Below are 16,733 nucleotides of genomic sequence, written 5' to 3'. Positions count from 1 at the left end.
TCAAGTAAGACGTGCTTGGATTTTGAAGCCTATTATTGAAGACGAAAGAAAATTCCCTTATTTTCCGGGGATCAATCTTAAGCCGATGGAACAATAACATGGCACTTGCTTAATTGTACCACATTCCGTACAGCACTTGCGTTGTGGGTGGAATTTGTGATGATCAACCGTCTTCTTACTTTGATAAAGCGATAGCTGACAATTTGGCAGAAAGAACGAAATTGTGCATCAACTTTATTTAGAAGATAAATAGCTGTAAGAAAATGAAATTTAAAAAAAGCAGAAAACAGAAAATATTTTGAAAGGAAATTAACTAAAGATGGAAAACAACATATTTATGACCGATTGCAGAAATGCTAAAAGTTTTCGTGAGTAAGCAGTGTTTTTTTCAAAAAAATGCTTCGAATGTTATACTTCCTCATTATGAAGTAGAGATGGGGAGACGAAATGTTCTTGTCGTGATTGTCTGACTACCTAAGCACTCTTTTGCGATGAAAAGAATGCATTTGAATTCAGAACACTGCACAATGTAATAGGACACAACAAGGCCGGTGTCATTAACATTTCATATTGTGCGAGGCGTGGAAATGAAGGCCAATTATTAGCATTCACCTTGGCTTGGGTGGTTTCGAATGACATTGTATGTTGCATGATCGTAATGATCATGGATTATTCATTTACATATTCTCCTATTAATGTTTTGCATGTGCAATAAGTTTTGTGTAGTAGCTGGACATTGAGGAAAAGCTTCCCTATTTACTGGTTCTATTTAGTGATGCTAATGGTACTGAGTGTAGGCGTTGCGCCAGTAATCACTTCTTGAATAACAAGCTCTTGAGAGGCTAACAAAGAATCATCTGGGCCCAAATATGATACATTTTGGGGAGAATATGCCTGAAACGGTCCAAGAAATATCCAGTCAAGATTCTGAAAGGGAAATATGCAGCCACAACTACGGATAATCATAGCTCCTGAGGTGAGTTAGTAACGAGTGTGTACCTTATATGTTTATGTACAGTGTGTGTGTACTTGTAGGAGCGTATTATGTGCAAATGGAGGCCCTCGATGAAATCAGAATGACTACTGCCCACATAAGCGGGTAATTAGTTGAGTTACGGTGGAACTAAAGCCCTAATTAGTGGGGTTCAATGCAATAGTGGGTGCTTGCTTACGTGGTTCATCCGCTTGCCTACCAGATTTTCAGTGCCATGATTGGTTGCCTTTTTTATTTTCTCTAAACGAACATGAGCAAAGCCTGACTTGGTTGTGATCCAATCATAGCATGAGGGGAAATGCGTATTTTGTTAAGACTCTAACCCAGATATGGTATGCATTCCAAGACATTTATTCACACTTAAGACACATTCCCATAGCTTTTTCACTCATTGGTATTAAACTTGGTTTCAAATTACCTCTACAATAGTCGGTTTAAAGTTTTGCAAGACCTCATTGATCGACTTTTGACTTTGACAAATCAGAATGATTGTCTTTTTTAAAGAATTTTATTTTGATGCTCTGCCCTTACTACCATACTGCGTTTGAAAAATGTGTTTCGGTTAGTAAAAGCTTTGATCTAATTGTGGACACTCTAGTATTCGAAATGTCACATGCAACTTGATCACCTCAACAGCTGAGTGCATGAAACATATTATCAACAATTTTCTTTGCTTAACAAAATTTCAAGGAATGATTTATTGGTTTTGGTAAATATTTCAACCCAGTCTATTTGAGATACCAGCACGTTTAGTGAATCATAGTGCCTTAGCTCTAAATTGTCTCCTGATCATGATGAACGTTCTCCCCTTTCAGTTGACAGAAATACAGTATAGTATATTCATGCTCCAATCATTACCTTAACCACGTAATCTAGTACAGCACTCTTCCGTTCTGAACGCTTGTATTGATTTTAATAATGTATGGAGGTACAAATTCCTCACAACTTGATGACCTGTTCCAGACCCACTTCAATGGGACACATCAGCGATGATGTACGAAAAAGGTATTCTTATCAACCAACCAAGAGGGCATTGGGAAGCTCTCGTTACGATTTGCCCAATCACCTTCACTCACAAGATCGAGACGGTTATTTTCGGAACATTTTTCTCAATCCACCGACACATCAGCTTGCAAGTCTCGTGACTACCTGTCCATGGGCTCCTTGACTCGATACAATATGTGACGGCGGGCATGCACGTTCATGATTTGCATATTCAATCACTGACTGACTGAATGAAGAAGTAGGAATGCAAACAAACATCCGTCATTCTCTACGTCATGAATTAGGGAGGGCAAGAACAGGGGCCCAAAATCGTCGATTTCTCGTCAACAAGTTTTAGTGTCTTAGGATGCGTGTATTTGATATTGTATTCATTAGACATTAAACGGAAACCCAAGGTATGAATGAGTCAAGATTACTGGATGAATAACAACGTCTTTTTTTGGGTGGAAAAGAAGATGCAAATTGTTTTAAGTCTCGTCCATCTTGGTCGGCGGTTCGGGGGCAATCGCCGTGAGGAGTTTCCGAAGCTCACGGGCCTTCGTTTTAGTGGCGGCATCTGAACTCACGTCTTTGATGACATCATCCAGGCTCTTGGCGATCTCCTCTCGGAATGACCCATTTATTTCTGGACAGTTGCGTTCCGTCAGCAAAGCAATGCCCTTATCGAGCAAATCCAGGGCTTCCCATCGGAGTTGTTTGCTTTTGGGGATCACCAGGGCGCCAGAGAGGATCTTGCCGAGTTCGACAAACACTTGGTCTTGGATATCGGGGGTGTCTCCTTGATGCCAACGGTCGATCACCGAATTCAAGCACTTGACGATTGCCAACATGTTCTTGCGAATGGTGCTCTGGATTCGATTTCGGCACGATATCAAGAGCTCGACCAAGTGACGAGATTGAAACTCGGGATCTGAAGGCCATGCTGATCCAATGGATACATAAATGGCATGGCGTAATTCCAGCATTTCCTCGGTTTCGTGGATTTCTTCCTTTTCCTTATCTTGATCTTCATTCTTTTGACCCGCTACTGATTCACCTCCATTCTCGTTCTTTTGAACTTCATCTTCTTTTTTGATGATCGGGAACACGATATCGTATAATTCCTTGAAGTGTTTAGTTTGAAAGGCATCGATGATTCGACCTGCAGATTCCAAGGCCACAATTTTATAGAAAACTTTATCTTTCTTGCATTCCCGGAGGACGCAACTCATGAGATTATCCACGGTTATCTCATTGCTCGGGTCATCGAAGACGGTCTTGGCTGCCTCAGAGTTCTTCTCACAGACATCGGCTAAGGCCACCAAGAGAGTCTCTTTTCCATCCCAGGTTCGTCCCGACAGGGCATTTAGCAAAAGAATCAAGAACTCTTGAGTTTGCTCAGTCGGAAGAGATGAGCCGAGCTTCTTGGCAATCGTACTGATGGCCCTAGCAGTCTGCGCCTTGACTTTCCATTGCTGGGACTCAATGGCCAGACTCAGGATGGACATGATTTCCTTCAAGTAGATTCGAATTCCCGCTTCAGTGCCCGGAGTACAATCCAACCAGACTTCCTCAAAGATCTGCAACAGTTCTTCGTTCTCATTGTCGGCCCGCTTCTCTTCGTGCATGGCCAAAAACACTATGGGTAAGGCTTGAGCGGCATGGGTCTTCATCTTGTCGGCATTTTGTTGGTTGATGGCCTCGTAGGTATAGGCCACGGCCCAGCGAGTGGCCTCGTCTGTTTTCTCCATGTACCAAGTGCGCAGTTTGGCGAAAAGCTTCTCCATGGAGCTATCTTTGGCCGTTTTCATCAGATGACCGATAGCACTGGCATAGGTCTTACGGACAGCCGGTGTCCGATCGCTCAGGCCAGATACAAACGCCGCCAATATTTTGCCGGAGTAAGGCTGAAGGTCTAATGGGCAATGATGGCAAAGAACCACCACAAAGTGGGCCGTGCAACCTTTGGCACCAATGCCCGTGTTGCTTTTGATCAAGTCTACAACTTTGGGCACGAGCTGCTCAAGAATATCAGTGTCCACGTATTGAAGTACCTGGTTGACACAATCCATCATGGGCGAAGACTTGGCCGAGGCAATTCGAGCCATGTCCAGTTTTTCTTGCACCGATACATCGTTGGCCAATCGGACACTCAAATAATTCAGTTCCTTGCCCTCTAGCTCGGAAGTGGCATGCAACAAGGCCGGGATCAGAATGCTTAGATGGGGCTTGAGGAGAACTCCCGCACTCTTCGTGATCTTCATGATCGTGGCAATCGAGATGGATCGGACTTCACTCACCGAAGAAGTCAGGCCTTTTTCTAATAGAGGAGGAATGACGACTTTGACGGCCTCCTCTCCCCCTTTGGCCCCTTGGTCGATATCGCACATCTTGATGGAAATCCTTGACAAAGAGCCGGCTGCTTTGGTGGCGGATAATCGCACTGATTCTTTGATATCATCCATGACTCGGAAAGTTCGCAGCCAAAGATTGGGCAAATGCTCCATCGCACCGTCTAGGCCTCGACCTCGCAAGAGATCTTGAATTGCATTGCAACATGACTCACGAACCCGCCACAATTTGTTCTCTAGATTATCCGAAATTTCCCGAACGATTTGGGACAGATACTTGTCTACAGTCTTATTGGTCTCGGGAACGAGAGCATGCCAAATGGAGGTCATGGACTCCTGGATCTTGGGGTTTGGATCAAATTGGTAGCGATACAACTTGGGGATGATTTTGGGAAGATGTTGTTCCAACTGTTCTCCGGCTTTGGCTGCGATGTTAGAAAACCCAAAAGCCGCGCCTTTCTTCGAATTCCACATGGCATTGTGATTGGCCAGGTTCATGAACTTGTACACCAAATCAGGTTGATTCAGGTCCGAGGCGAGAGAACACAGCTCTTTGTAGGTGGAGAGGTTCCCCCCGGTTGGGGTCTTACCGAGTTGGCCCTCTTCGAAGATTTTGGTGTCTTCGCCCACTTTCTGTACCTCTCGTTTACCTTCAGTGAGTGTCTGTAGGAGCCCTTTCACCATTTCCTCTTTTTGGCCCTCACTTGAACAATCGTAGACTAGTCCCAATCCTTTGGATGCTGCATCCTGAATCATTTCGTTGTTATCGCCCAACACGGTCATGAATGCGCTTTGAATGTCGAGCAATCGATCACGGACGACTTGGAGTGTCTCCCCATGTTTAAGCAACGCCAACAACCACAAACAAGCGCTCTGCTTGACATTAGGATGGGTGCTCTGGATATATTTCCCACAGAGCTGAGAGAGCAACCAAGTAACCAATTCATCGGGCGATTTGTCTTGATCCAAAGGCGGAGTGAAATCCTCTTCGGAGATCAGCCAATAATCTCGCGCACTGGGCGAGTGACTGCCAAAGGCGGCATAAACAATGGCTTCTCCCATCGTGAAGTGCAATTCGATGTCTTTGACTTCTGAGGCTAATTCCAGGAACTCTTCGAGGATCAATCGCTGATACGGAAATCTTGGATCGCCCACGCACAGGAAGCCTAGAGCCAAGGCAGCTCGCTCTCGAACCCTCATCGAATTTTTCCCGGTCTTCAAAATAGTAAGAAGCCGCTTCACCACGGCCAGTTTGCTTTTTATATCCTTGCCTTCATTCCCTTCATCCTCGAGTGGTAACGGTCCACAACGTCCCAATTCGATCAGGGCGGTGCACGCACTTATGGTCATGAGGGTATGCGAGTTTGTTCCCAATTGCGCCAATATCAATTGCACACTGCTGGCGTAGATAACCCAATTTCTCTCATCAATCGTCGTTGGGGCGCTCCGGGCCTTTAAGCGCAGGAATCGACGGCCGAAGCTGAACCCTAGTGCCATAATCACGCCATGTTGATATTCGAGGGACTTTTCTTTGAAGCCTCGGGTTAGATCGCCCATGGCTTTTTCGAAAAGCTCATCTTCTAATTCGGCCACAATGATGGCGTAGAGTTCGGCCACATTTTCCCGCACATCATCCCGTGTGTTATCCAAGAGTCCTTTGATCCACCCCACTCTACCGGCAAATCTCTGTGCCGTCATGGGGAAGGTGCAACCCACAATTTGCAGAAGACTTTGCACACTTTCCAAGTTCTTCACAGCCGATAGCAGCTTTTCACTAAAGTCCACGAACTTTAGGATGTGATTGTGCCCTTTCTCGTGATCGTTGGCAACAAACTTGGAAATTTTGGGGGCGTAGAGTCTGGGTTGAGACAAGAAATCCCGCGGCGGGATGGTCCCCGCACTATTCAGCAAACACAAGCGCAAGAACTTGACCATTTCAGTATACACTACAGGGTTGAAGGCTAGAACTTTGTCACCGATTACGAATTTCTGTTTGGTTTTTATTCTTATGGCCGCCTTATCAATGACATATTGAAGCATGGGTCGAAATTCAGGCAGGATTTCCGAGCTGTTCAACTGGACATCCCCGGGTCGTTTAAAGCGGGCTTCCTCCATCTGATGGAATTTATGCAGTGGTTGGTAGAGGTGATTGCGAGCCTCTTTCACCACATTCTCTTTGATATCACCCGCACCCAGCAACAGAATGTACCGGGAGGGCACATGAACGAAACGAAACACTTCCCCGGCATATTGGACGGAAACTAAGCGAACCTGAGGCTCCTCTTTCTCGATGTAAGTGGCGAGTAGGGCTTCCACGAATTTAAGATTCGATTTCTCCATCTGTCTGAAACTTGGGGCCATTAGGGCCATGGCTTCTTGCACCGACATTTGGGTCTCTTTATCTTCTTTGGAAATGGCCTCGAAGAAGGTCTGAATCATGGTGGCATCCTTGTTGACTAATTGGGGGACTTTCAAACCCAACTTTCCGATGGCCACGTAGCAAGAGGCCCGAAGTTTGGCCTCGCTCTCGGGCTCGTTGACGAGTCGGGTCAAGGCCGACAAAAGAACGGCCCCCATGGCGCTCAAGCGTTGACTAGGGCAATGGTAGATGATGTGGTGGATGAACGACACGGCCGACATTTTGAGTTTGGGGTTGGAATTGCCGGTGGTGCCAAAGAGCAGGTCAAAGGTGACTTGAATGCAGGCCGGGAATTGAATGGCGGCTTCCCTCGATTTGAGCAGGAAAGGCATGAGTTTGAGTCGGATCCGCGTGTTGGCCGGCATCCGGCGATGCTCAGGCTTGATCGGGGGCTTATCCTTGATCATTAACGTGCCCAGGAAGAGGGCATACAGTCGACTCACCACACCCGGGTCATTCCAATCCAAAAAGCTGCCCAGCTTTCGCATATTAGTATCCGCCTGAGCTGTCACGCTATGGCGGGTATCAGCCAAGCCAATCACAAAATGCAACGCGATATCGGCCTCGTCAAAGATGCCTAAGCCCAGAAACTTCAGCACCTGCACTTTGTTCTTCTCCAGGATCTCGGATGGGACCAGGGCTTCACTGGCCACGCGTTTCCAGGACGCTTCACTCAAACCGGCGGGCACAGCTAAGGGAATGGGCTCTTGGCCCGGCTCCTCGGCCGGTTTCAGACTCGGATGAGACCCATAGGGCAACAAGAGATAATCGGCCAAGAAATCGACAAGCAATTTCCGCACTTGCGGCTTCTCATGTAAACCCAAGGCAGTTTTCTGCTGGGCAGGATCATCCGAGACCTTGATCTCGCCCAACACGGGGATCAACATCAAGAGGAGCGAGTCTCGATGGGACTCGGGTTTGTCCGCCAGAGCGGCCAAGAGCGGCCCCACCCATTGCACCTGCTGGACGGGCGGAGCGCGAGGAAAGCCCATCTTAATGTAAATCACGGTGAAATTGGTCACGAACGACGTGGCCGACGGATCCTGCAATACAAATCAATATTGACACGTCAGCCCATCAATCAGGAACCGGCATCATTGTCAAAGGCACGAGATTAGCGCCAATCTATCCCTCTAAATGGCCACCCAATCTCTGTGGGCCCAAATGGGCCCCAAGGTCTGAGCAAAGGAGCTCGTGTTTTGGTGGGCCGAGTCAGGTCTAGGGGGAGGAGGCATGGTACGGGTGGGTGGAGCAATCAATGACGAGTCATGATATCTACCTGATATTGGACGAGGAGTGTGTCCATGGGCAATTGAATGTTGGCGTTATTTTTGACACGCTTGTTGATGTGCACCAACAACTCCATGACCTTCTTTCGCACGCCCTCCGCACTCGAGCTCAATTTCAGCAGTGACGGTGGCAAGAACTTTTGCACGGCCAAGCTCAAGGCTTGATCCGAATCAGCCGAGGCCAAGCGCATCAACACCCGGTCCAACAAGGCCAACTCATCCTGAGCCGTCAAAGCCGAGGCTGAGGAGGCCTCCGTCCACGGACTGACCGACATGGCACTCGGCGGAGAAGTCATGCTCACGCTACAACAAGACGCAGTTGGGCGGGACAAGGACGAGTGTGATCTAGTGACGGGCACCGGTGAACATGATCGGGGCGTGTCGGATGGCTTCCCCTGACTTTTATATAAGATGATGATCGAAGATGACTTGAAGAGGCTGACGGATGTTGTGGTTCATGGACAGCAGTCTTCAAGTTGACCAATTCTGGCACGGGGAATGAGGAATCCAAATCGGACATGCAGCACAAGCATGTGACAAGCATGTGACAAGAGGTGCATGATACTACAAAATAGTGCATTCACGAAGGTATTTGATATTCAGCTGACCCCAAACCATGCATTTCTGCTGGCCATATCGATGAGCCACCACACCAGAACCCTGTTATCCATCACTCTAAAATCAGAGGCATCATCAACATTTGTAAGCATCGTCCACTGAAACTCCTTCTACTCTAGTCACCTTCCACGTTCACGCCACAGCTGATCAACAGCTGATTCTCAAACATCGACCACAGAGTCCTCGGTCCGGCTGATGGGAAACCAAATTTCAAATGGGTTAAAACAAATGAAATGAAGCAAATCATTCCAAATTACCCAATGAAAAGCAAACAGACTGAAAAGAGAAGCTGGACCAAGAATTAGAAATCCAGAGCCTTTTAAGTGGCTGAAATGTTGACATATGGGGCAATGCTATTTTTTCTTTGAGCCCGCAAACACTTTCTTGATATCAAGTCTGGTCAATGATATGTTAAGTGCCACTCCTTATGTATAAGAACAGCATAAAATTTGTTGAGAGATAATGTGATCTCAATTGATCATATATTTTCAAAAAAACGAGATGAAAATGAGGAGTGTCTAAAATTATAAGAATATAAAAGTTCCAACTCGTTTAATTATGCACGTATTTTGTTGCTTTTACGAGACAAAAAATGCTGATTATTGTTTCTCAGAAACTTATTGCTCCTTGGGTTCAAAATAATTAAACGAGTTGGAACTTTTATATTCCTATAATTTTAGACACTCCTCATTTTCATCACGTTTTTTTGAAAAGATATGATCAATTGAGATCACATTATCTCTGAAAAAAAATTTATGCTGTTCTTATACATAAGGAGTGGCACTACCGTCTCCTACTTCTAAGTTCGTTCTCATATTTGAAGCATCCTGAAATTACAACAGAGAATAAATGATCGGAATGAAGGAAATTGTACTTTTTGTATACGCCTGAAACATTAAAAACATGTTCAGAAATTGATATGTCCAATAAAAAATATGAGATGAATTTTCCAGGTCATACTCATGAGTTGCATAAACCATTCATCTCCCTTTCTGGCCGTGAGAAATTTCGAAAAGAAGTATCAAAAACCACAAAATGACATGATGCTTAAAGTTTTCCACTACCTACTTCAGAATGAATAATTCCTTTGAGTGGAGAACACGCCATGGTGACTTCTGAATTAAGCACTTTTAATGGAGGTTCGGGTAACAATCGCAATTCGTAATCACAAGACACTTCTCCAAAAAAAAAAATTTTTTTTCCAAACTTGCAAGTAATGTTCATATTGAATTCATTAAGACATCTTTATTTTTTTAGTTAAGATCGGTTCGTCTTGGTTAAGCGTCAGCAACCGTCCCCGGCACTCTTCCCGGTCTCTTTCGACATGCCTTTTGTCTTGGGCAAACACGGATTTCTCTAATCGTGTCTCAGAATTTAGGACCTCCAATTTCTCTAACAAACTAATTCTGGATTGATAAGCCACACTCGAGTCGAACAAATGAGCCCGTAATTCATCAATTTGCGCTTGAGCTCTTCGTTGAAACTCCTGAAATCATAAACATATTTCAGTTAAATATGAAATTTCCCCATTCAAGCACTTACACCTGCAATCATCACCTTTTTAGCGTCATTTCGGGCCTGACCACAAATGTTGCTGGCATTCAGGTCAACTTCGTCCTCAACCTTGGTAGAATTTTGCGAGGTGGTCTTCTTCTTAATAAACTTGCGTTCCAAATTTCTTAGGTCTTGAGTGGTGATGCATTTAAGGTCTTGCTCCTGCGCCAAACCAGATTGAAAATACACCCGTAAAATGGAGCGCTTGTCCATGCCCAGCTTGAGCAAGGACACCAAGTAGTCTTGGCAAACCTTTGACATTCGTAGGAACTGATTTTCTGTCGGATGTGAGTGGCTCAGACAACCCCGTAACCGGATTAGTGAGTCGCTATTCTGACAGATGGTGCCTTGGCTCACTGCCTCTGGGGAACATTGACACACACGGACCCGATCCACGCGGATCACAGCTCGACATCCCAAATCAGGCACAGGGAAGCTAGCCGTTTTCTTTTTAAGTGAGCCCTTTTCAGGGTCATTTCGCATAGGATCAGCTTTGGACGAGGGTTTGCTATAGAATCGGCAACGATAAGCGATGGTCTCGCCGCTACTAGATACAATGACCAGGGTTTTATCCAGTTGTTCCTGCACAATCCAGAGCTTAGCCGCTGCTAAGGTCTCGAAGGTTTGATCCACGCGTTGATGCTCATGATTATCCACGCGGCAGAAATACCGCTCACACGCACCCGATTGGACGTGCTTTTCAAGTTTTTGACGAAAGATTTGCCTACAAATGGAGCAGTGTTGGGACTGATCTGTGAGCAAAAAGAAAACTCGTCAGACAGGCAGAGATGGAGAGGCATTGCTGCCACGCAACATTTCATAATTGTACATACTTCAGAGAGAATGGAGCTAAAAATATTAAAAAAAAACACCATAAGCAGCCTTTATTTGTTGTAGCAAACAAGGACTTGAAATTTGATCTTTGCTCGGGAATTTGCTCCGGCCAAGAAGAGACCGAATACACAATGGTCTTATTTTTCCAGTAGCAGAAGTAATGCATTTTAGACAAGATATCAGTAACAGAAAAGACCTGCTGGGGTACGGAATTGGTTGAGCATCCGCTCTCCAACATGCGAATCCTACTTCGATCACAGGCTAGCCAAGTCCAAGCTTCTTTGGGGTATTTTAATTACAGCATGAGTGGCTGCTAAAACAGCTTCAATGGGTGAATCTGCGGTCATTCCCTAGGGTGAGGTAGTAATAAACATCGCTGTGACAACGAAGCGCGAATATCCCTCAATTGGGACACCCAAAATCAGATGGCAGGCCGATCGAGAGAGCTGCCATCTGACTTTGTAACAAACAAACAAACAAAAACAGAAATGACCTCATTTGTCACTCTGATGGGACTTTTGCAGTATTACTAATGAAAGTAGAAAACTATTAAGGTTTTCTCAGTACTCTGATTTAATACAAACATAAAAAAATTATTGACTTCATCTTTTTAAGATCTAACTCATAAACTGAAGTAAAGAATGGCGAATACGATCCAGAAATAGCTTGAATTCTGTTTTCATCAATTTCATGTTTGCCAATGTCATAGGGAACACTGTTATATTAGCTGAAATGTATAGGTCAGTAGAATTGTACTTTTTGTAAAGGAATGTTAAAACCACGAAAAGAAAGAGTCTCATTACAGTTATTATGTTTTAGTAGGATGGCAAATACTTGAACTTTTCTTGTTATTAAGTTTGGTTGTTTGAATGTGTTTTTTTTTAAGTTTTGTTTTATTTAGGTCAAAACAATTAAGTCAAACATATCCAAATATAAACTGTACTTGTAAGTCAGTTTTACATTCCGCATAGCTCTATGGATACCGGAAAGATGTACTTCGAAAATTTTCAATGATCATAGAACGACAAAGGATGCTAGATTGATATTTCCTGCTTGATGATCTGGCCATGGGTAGGTTCTGGGCTGGGAGAATGGGTCCTACTTACTTGGACTTCGTCGGGTTAGAACCACCGCCTGTGAAGGGACTGGTTGAGACTGCATTGTACTTTGAGACATGGTTCGCGTGGGGTTAATATACTTTAAGTGCGAAGACAGATCGGAGGCTTGTTTTGACAATTGATGAGTGCCGCCTGAAAAAGGGTTGCAGGTTAGAGACTCTTAACAAGAGCCCTGTACAATCAAGGAGAAGAAGACATGAAACTGTTTACATCTAGTGACATCAGCTGACATTGGCGAGGGGTCCAAATGAAGAGTCTACAGTAATATTTGATACGGCCACTTTTTTGTGTAGTCCTTAGATTGGGAAGGGGCGAGGCAAATTGCTAAATAAACTACTCGTGACAGGCCATCAACCTAATTTCTTTCCTGGGCATTATGCGTCCTGAGTCACAAATAAAAAATAATATTTGGATATTATTAGCCAAAAACAACTAAAACGCAATATAATTCAAAAAGAGAGGAATCGGCCCAATTGGCTCTACATTTGCTAGGGCCCTGTATTTAGGTACTAATTTAGATTCTAGTACAGGGCACTAATATTTGCTAAAGGTTAACTCACAAAGTGCCCTCTGAGTGCAAAACGTAAACCATATTTCGTGTAGCCTAGGAAGCCTAGCTATTGAAAGAACGTTTAGTGAGTGCCCTGTCTGAATTACTATTTTCTCATTCAGGAAAATATGCCCCCACTACATAACGTCTAGGACATGCGGACTTAAAAAACAGAAACTTATTCTTCAAACCCTTTTATATCGGAGTTAAGGTTTGGACTTCGCCCAGAATGAGAACTCTCTCAGCACTTGGTGGGTGTATTTTCGTACGGGAAAACTCAGGGACATTAAAGTGGTCTAAATAACTTGGAAAAAAAATTGCCAGACAGGTATCAAATTTTAAGGATATCATGATTTTATTTTTTTAGCATTTGTCGACCTAGCAATATTTAAAATGCAACTTTTTAGGTGGTTTTAGTCTTAGTGACTTGGGAATCCAATTTTGAAATTAATAAGACAGTGATTGATTGATTAGTTGGATAGGAACGCCATAGTTTGATTATTGGTTGTCGGAAAGATCATTTTTTAGGCTAAATTAAGTTATAAGCTATTTTGATCATTTCGAGGCCGAAACAAGTTTTCACGAATATCAAGCTTAAATCAACCTAATACCGAGAATATTTGGGGAAATTGAAGGGTTTTCATCATATTTAGGGAATAATTTGGAAGAAATCCTGGATGGAAAGAAATTCAGGGCTACTTTGTCTGACAATATTTTTCCCCGCTCAATGATTCATTTGACATGGAACCCCACGCTTTCATAAAGAAGAAGTGTTTAACACATACAGTGGTTCATACTACAAATGATCTTATTTTAGACTAAAAGCAATAGACAACCCACCCACCGTTTATCACCTAAACAATGTTCCAAAATGCAAGTAAGCACAGTCTAGATGTCAGAATCAAAATGGGCCCTTTTGATGAAAATTTGAGGACTGGGAAGGATTTTAACAAGGCACAAGAAGCTGCCGTTAATTTCTTTCCACCCTTTACATTACATTAAATGTGATGTTTTTTACAAATAATTTGTCACTAAAAAGCGCTGGCATTTATGTTCATCTCGTTTTTGTTATGTTTCAATTTTCAACAAATTCCTTCATTTTGATCATCTCTTCCAAAGATGGCATGTGTTGATTGACATTGATAGGCACTTTTTCTATGAATCATAACGTATTTTTTTGCATCAAATTGCCTTAGATTTTCACTCAAGAATTTTAAAGGCCATTATCTACTTTGTCCTGGACCATGAAACTAGAATGCTTCAAAATACGATTATCCCATAGATAAATATGCGCCTACATTGAAACTAAGTTTTTCGTTGATGTATAAAGAGCAAGAAGATCGTCAAAAATAATAATGAAACCATTTTTACCTCAAAAACCAACATAATACTTGAATAACAAAACCAATTACAATTTATATTGCACCTTTTTCCAACCTATTTTATTGTTTTTGGGTACTTTTTTTAGCTGATTTTCATAACTTAGAAAACTATTTTGATCAAAATCACAAACTATTTTTTGATCCCTTGAAAATATCTTTAAGCTTTGTTCCAGTCAAATTGAATTTTTTTAGAACAATATAATTCAAGATTTCAGCATTAATATTTTCTAACATGTGGGATATGCCAAGACAACCAAACGTTCAACCACGCGAATAAATGCATGTAAATTTCCTTCGACTATTATTCATTCCAAATTGATTTTTTACATGCGTAACTTACCACTTACCACCTAGGCGACCTAGGCTTCCCATGAAAATCAACCATAGAGGAAGCAAAGCCTAGAGAGTGGGATGACAGCTATCCAGGTGGACTCGTTTTCAGAGCGCATGGGTGACAGCTGAATGGCTGATAGGGTATGGTATCTGGTTTTACAATCGACTGGAGTTACACTGTCCACTATACTAGTAACCGAATCAGTTGCACAAAATAACACAGCCAAACACGATTTTTGCTCTTCTATATTACTTCATTCATCTATGAAACAACGTCGTACCCTGGGTAGGTCAATTTAGATTTTGACTCCCATGGGTTGCGTGCCTTTGTGATGTATCGCAGCCATTCATAACAAACGTGCTTAAAGTCTAATGATAATTAGCATCAAATAAAGCTTTTCATTGATAGCAAATCCAATTACTAATTTTGCCTGTCCATCGGTTAGGTCTTTCACTGACCTATCCCTATCCCTATAAATCCACATGCGGCTTAATTTGGTGAATCAGCTGAATTTGCAACTCAATCTCAATCCCCGACTACAAGAATAGTTGCCAAATGGTAACTTTGGGTGCCCCTTCAGACCAAAATGGCAGCCTTTTACGTCGATGTCACCATTCATTTATGAATTAAAGAAGATTTCATGTCAATAACAAATATGCTTTACGAGATTAATTTATTTATCTAGAATAGAAGTCGAGGTTTTTGAGGAGCCATTGAAAATGCAAATAGAATTTGGCATTTAATCATTCATCAAGTTAAGTCCAAAAAGTCAAATAAGGTTGCAGATATATCACAAAGAGCTTGCATATAGTATATATTTCATCTATCCATTTCGAATTGCAATGTATCTCTTTCCTCATTAAAATTTTTGGAGGTACAGTATTCTAAAGGTTGGAATGTAGCTCTGTTGTGTTTTTATGGAGTGTGAGTAAATGGGCAGGCTATGACCACTGAATTGGAAATAATTGCCTGAAAACAATGTTATGTTATATCTAACATGTAATGAAACTTACTCTAAATGAAATGGTTGATGTGTAATGGCTGCACTCTGACATTATCAATGTGCTGCTGCTGAACTCATATTCATTTTTAGTATGCAAGATACTGGCCAAGCCAATCAGTTGAAGAAACAATAATGCAAGAATCTTCTCCCCAAGTATAGTGGGTTCAAATTCTGTTTCTGGAAGTTTGAATAGCAGAACTTTCCTTTTCATTGTCTATTGCTTGATATTCAAGGCAAAAATAGCCCTTGCAGCCCAACAGAACTGGTCAGAGCCTATGTCTTGGCATGTTATTTTCAATTGTTTGTGCAAATTCAGGTGATTTTCAATGCAAATTTCCTGTTCAAAAAAACTATTTTTACATGCAAGTTTTGGTCGGCCCTATTAATTGCAATTACAACACGTGTCCGTCTGTCAAAAAGCAATGACGAATTTGATTTGAGTGTGTTAAATGACCCCAAAGAGTATCCCATATATGTCGTTTAATAGAAAGGCTTTGGCTCACCTGTGGTACTTATTATGGTCCATTGGGTGGCATTTTTGTTGTAAGTGTCTCCAGCCCAATTCTGGCAACCCTTCTCTCGGCCAGCCTAATCATGGCCTAATCCCCGCGTGCGTGCTTGATTTGTGTGCTTGACAACGGAACGAACGAACGAACGAACGGCTGACTCGATCCAACTCTTCTAACCTATTTTTACAGACAACCGATTCCGTTTAAGAGGTTGCGCGAGTGAATTGAGTTACTATAATTTGACTATACTTCCATTGAATCCGATCCCTCCACTGAGGAAAATCATAATTGTATAATGGGGAGGGGATGCTATGTGACCACAATTACTAGCTGCGGCACCGTATTGGTAGAGTATCAGGTTTCCAATTAGCAAATCCTGGTTCGAGCTCAGACTTGCTGAGTCCAAGCTTCTTTGCAGCATTTAAATTACAGCATAAGTTGCTGCCTTAAGAGCTTAAACTGGCGAAAGTGAGATCATTCCTGAGCGTGAAGTAATAATTATTGTCCCAAGTTGTTTGTGATGAAGGAGCTCAAAACGCTCATATATCATTAGAAAACTCTTATCCTTTCATACTCATTAGATGGATATTCCATATTTGGAGCGGTGCTCTCAAAGTTGAGATACTTAGGGAAATTTGCTCCATTAGTAATATTTTGTTCCTGGAAATTATAAATCTCTGGTTGGAAAAAACGGAAATAGATTTAAAATTTGTAGCGCAGCCTTTATCTAATTAACCTATCATACATCAATCTCAATCCATCTTGCTTTGCCTGATTGGATCAAAAAAGAGTCC

At 42.7% G+C, this 16,733-nt stretch overlaps 2 protein-coding genes across 2 annotated transcripts; both read right to left on the bottom strand.

Annotated features, from left to right (window-relative positions):
- Positions 1-2,330: 2,330 nt before the first annotated feature.
- LOC131883099 (proteasome adapter and scaffold protein ECM29-like) lies at positions 2,331-8,489 on the bottom strand. Its single transcript, XM_059230446.1, has 2 exons — positions 8,028-8,489; positions 2,331-7,791 (listed from the first exon to the last, which is right to left on the bottom strand). Exons 1-2 carry the CDS (start codon positions 8,331-8,333, stop codon positions 2,467-2,469), a joined length of 5,631 nt encoding a protein of 1,876 aa, XP_059086429.1. The 5' UTR covers positions 8,334-8,489; the 3' UTR covers positions 2,331-2,466.
- A 1,275-nt stretch (positions 8,490-9,764) lies between these two features.
- On the bottom strand, positions 9,765-14,685 carry LOC131883100 (uncharacterized). The gene is made up of 4 exons (XM_059230447.1): positions 14,434-14,685; positions 12,150-12,293; positions 10,213-10,961; positions 9,765-10,141 (listed from the first exon to the last, which is right to left on the bottom strand). The coding sequence occupies exons 2-4, from the start codon at positions 12,217-12,219 to the stop codon at positions 9,890-9,892; spliced, it is 1,071 nt and encodes a 356-aa protein (XP_059086430.1). The 5' UTR covers positions 12,220-12,293; positions 14,434-14,685; the 3' UTR covers positions 9,765-9,889.
- Positions 14,686-16,733: the final 2,048 nt, after the last annotated feature.

This window comes from Tigriopus californicus, chromosome 7, assembly GCF_007210705.1.
Source record: "Tigriopus californicus strain San Diego chromosome 7, Tcal_SD_v2.1, whole genome shotgun sequence".
Lineage (NCBI taxonomy): Eukaryota > Metazoa > Arthropoda > Copepoda > Harpacticoida > Harpacticidae > Tigriopus > Tigriopus californicus.
Note: the sequence above shows the minus strand (reverse complement) of the source record. Positions and strands in the feature narration are given on the sequence as shown.

Bases quoted from the DNA above. Each gene is read 5' to 3' on its own strand.
- LOC131883099 (XM_059230446.1), bottom strand. From the start codon at position 8,333: ATGACTTCTCCGCCGAGTGCCATGTCGGTCAGTCCGTGGACGGAGGCC. The intron at 7,792-8,027 runs GTAGATATCATG...TTTGTATTGCAG, and splicing joins CACTCCTCGTCCAATATCAG to GATCCGTCGGCCACGTCGTT.
- LOC131883100 (XM_059230447.1), bottom strand. From the start codon at position 12,219: ATGTCTCAAAGTACAATGCAGTCTCAACCAGTCCCTTCACAGGCGGTG. The intron at 10,962-12,149 runs GTAAGTAGGACC...TTTTGCTCACAG, and splicing joins TCTAACCCGACGAAGTCCAA to ATCAGTCCCAACACTGCTCC. The intron at 10,142-10,212 runs GTGATGATTGCA...TTATGATTTCAG, and splicing joins CCCGAAATGACGCTAAAAAG to GAGTTTCAACGAAGAGCTCA.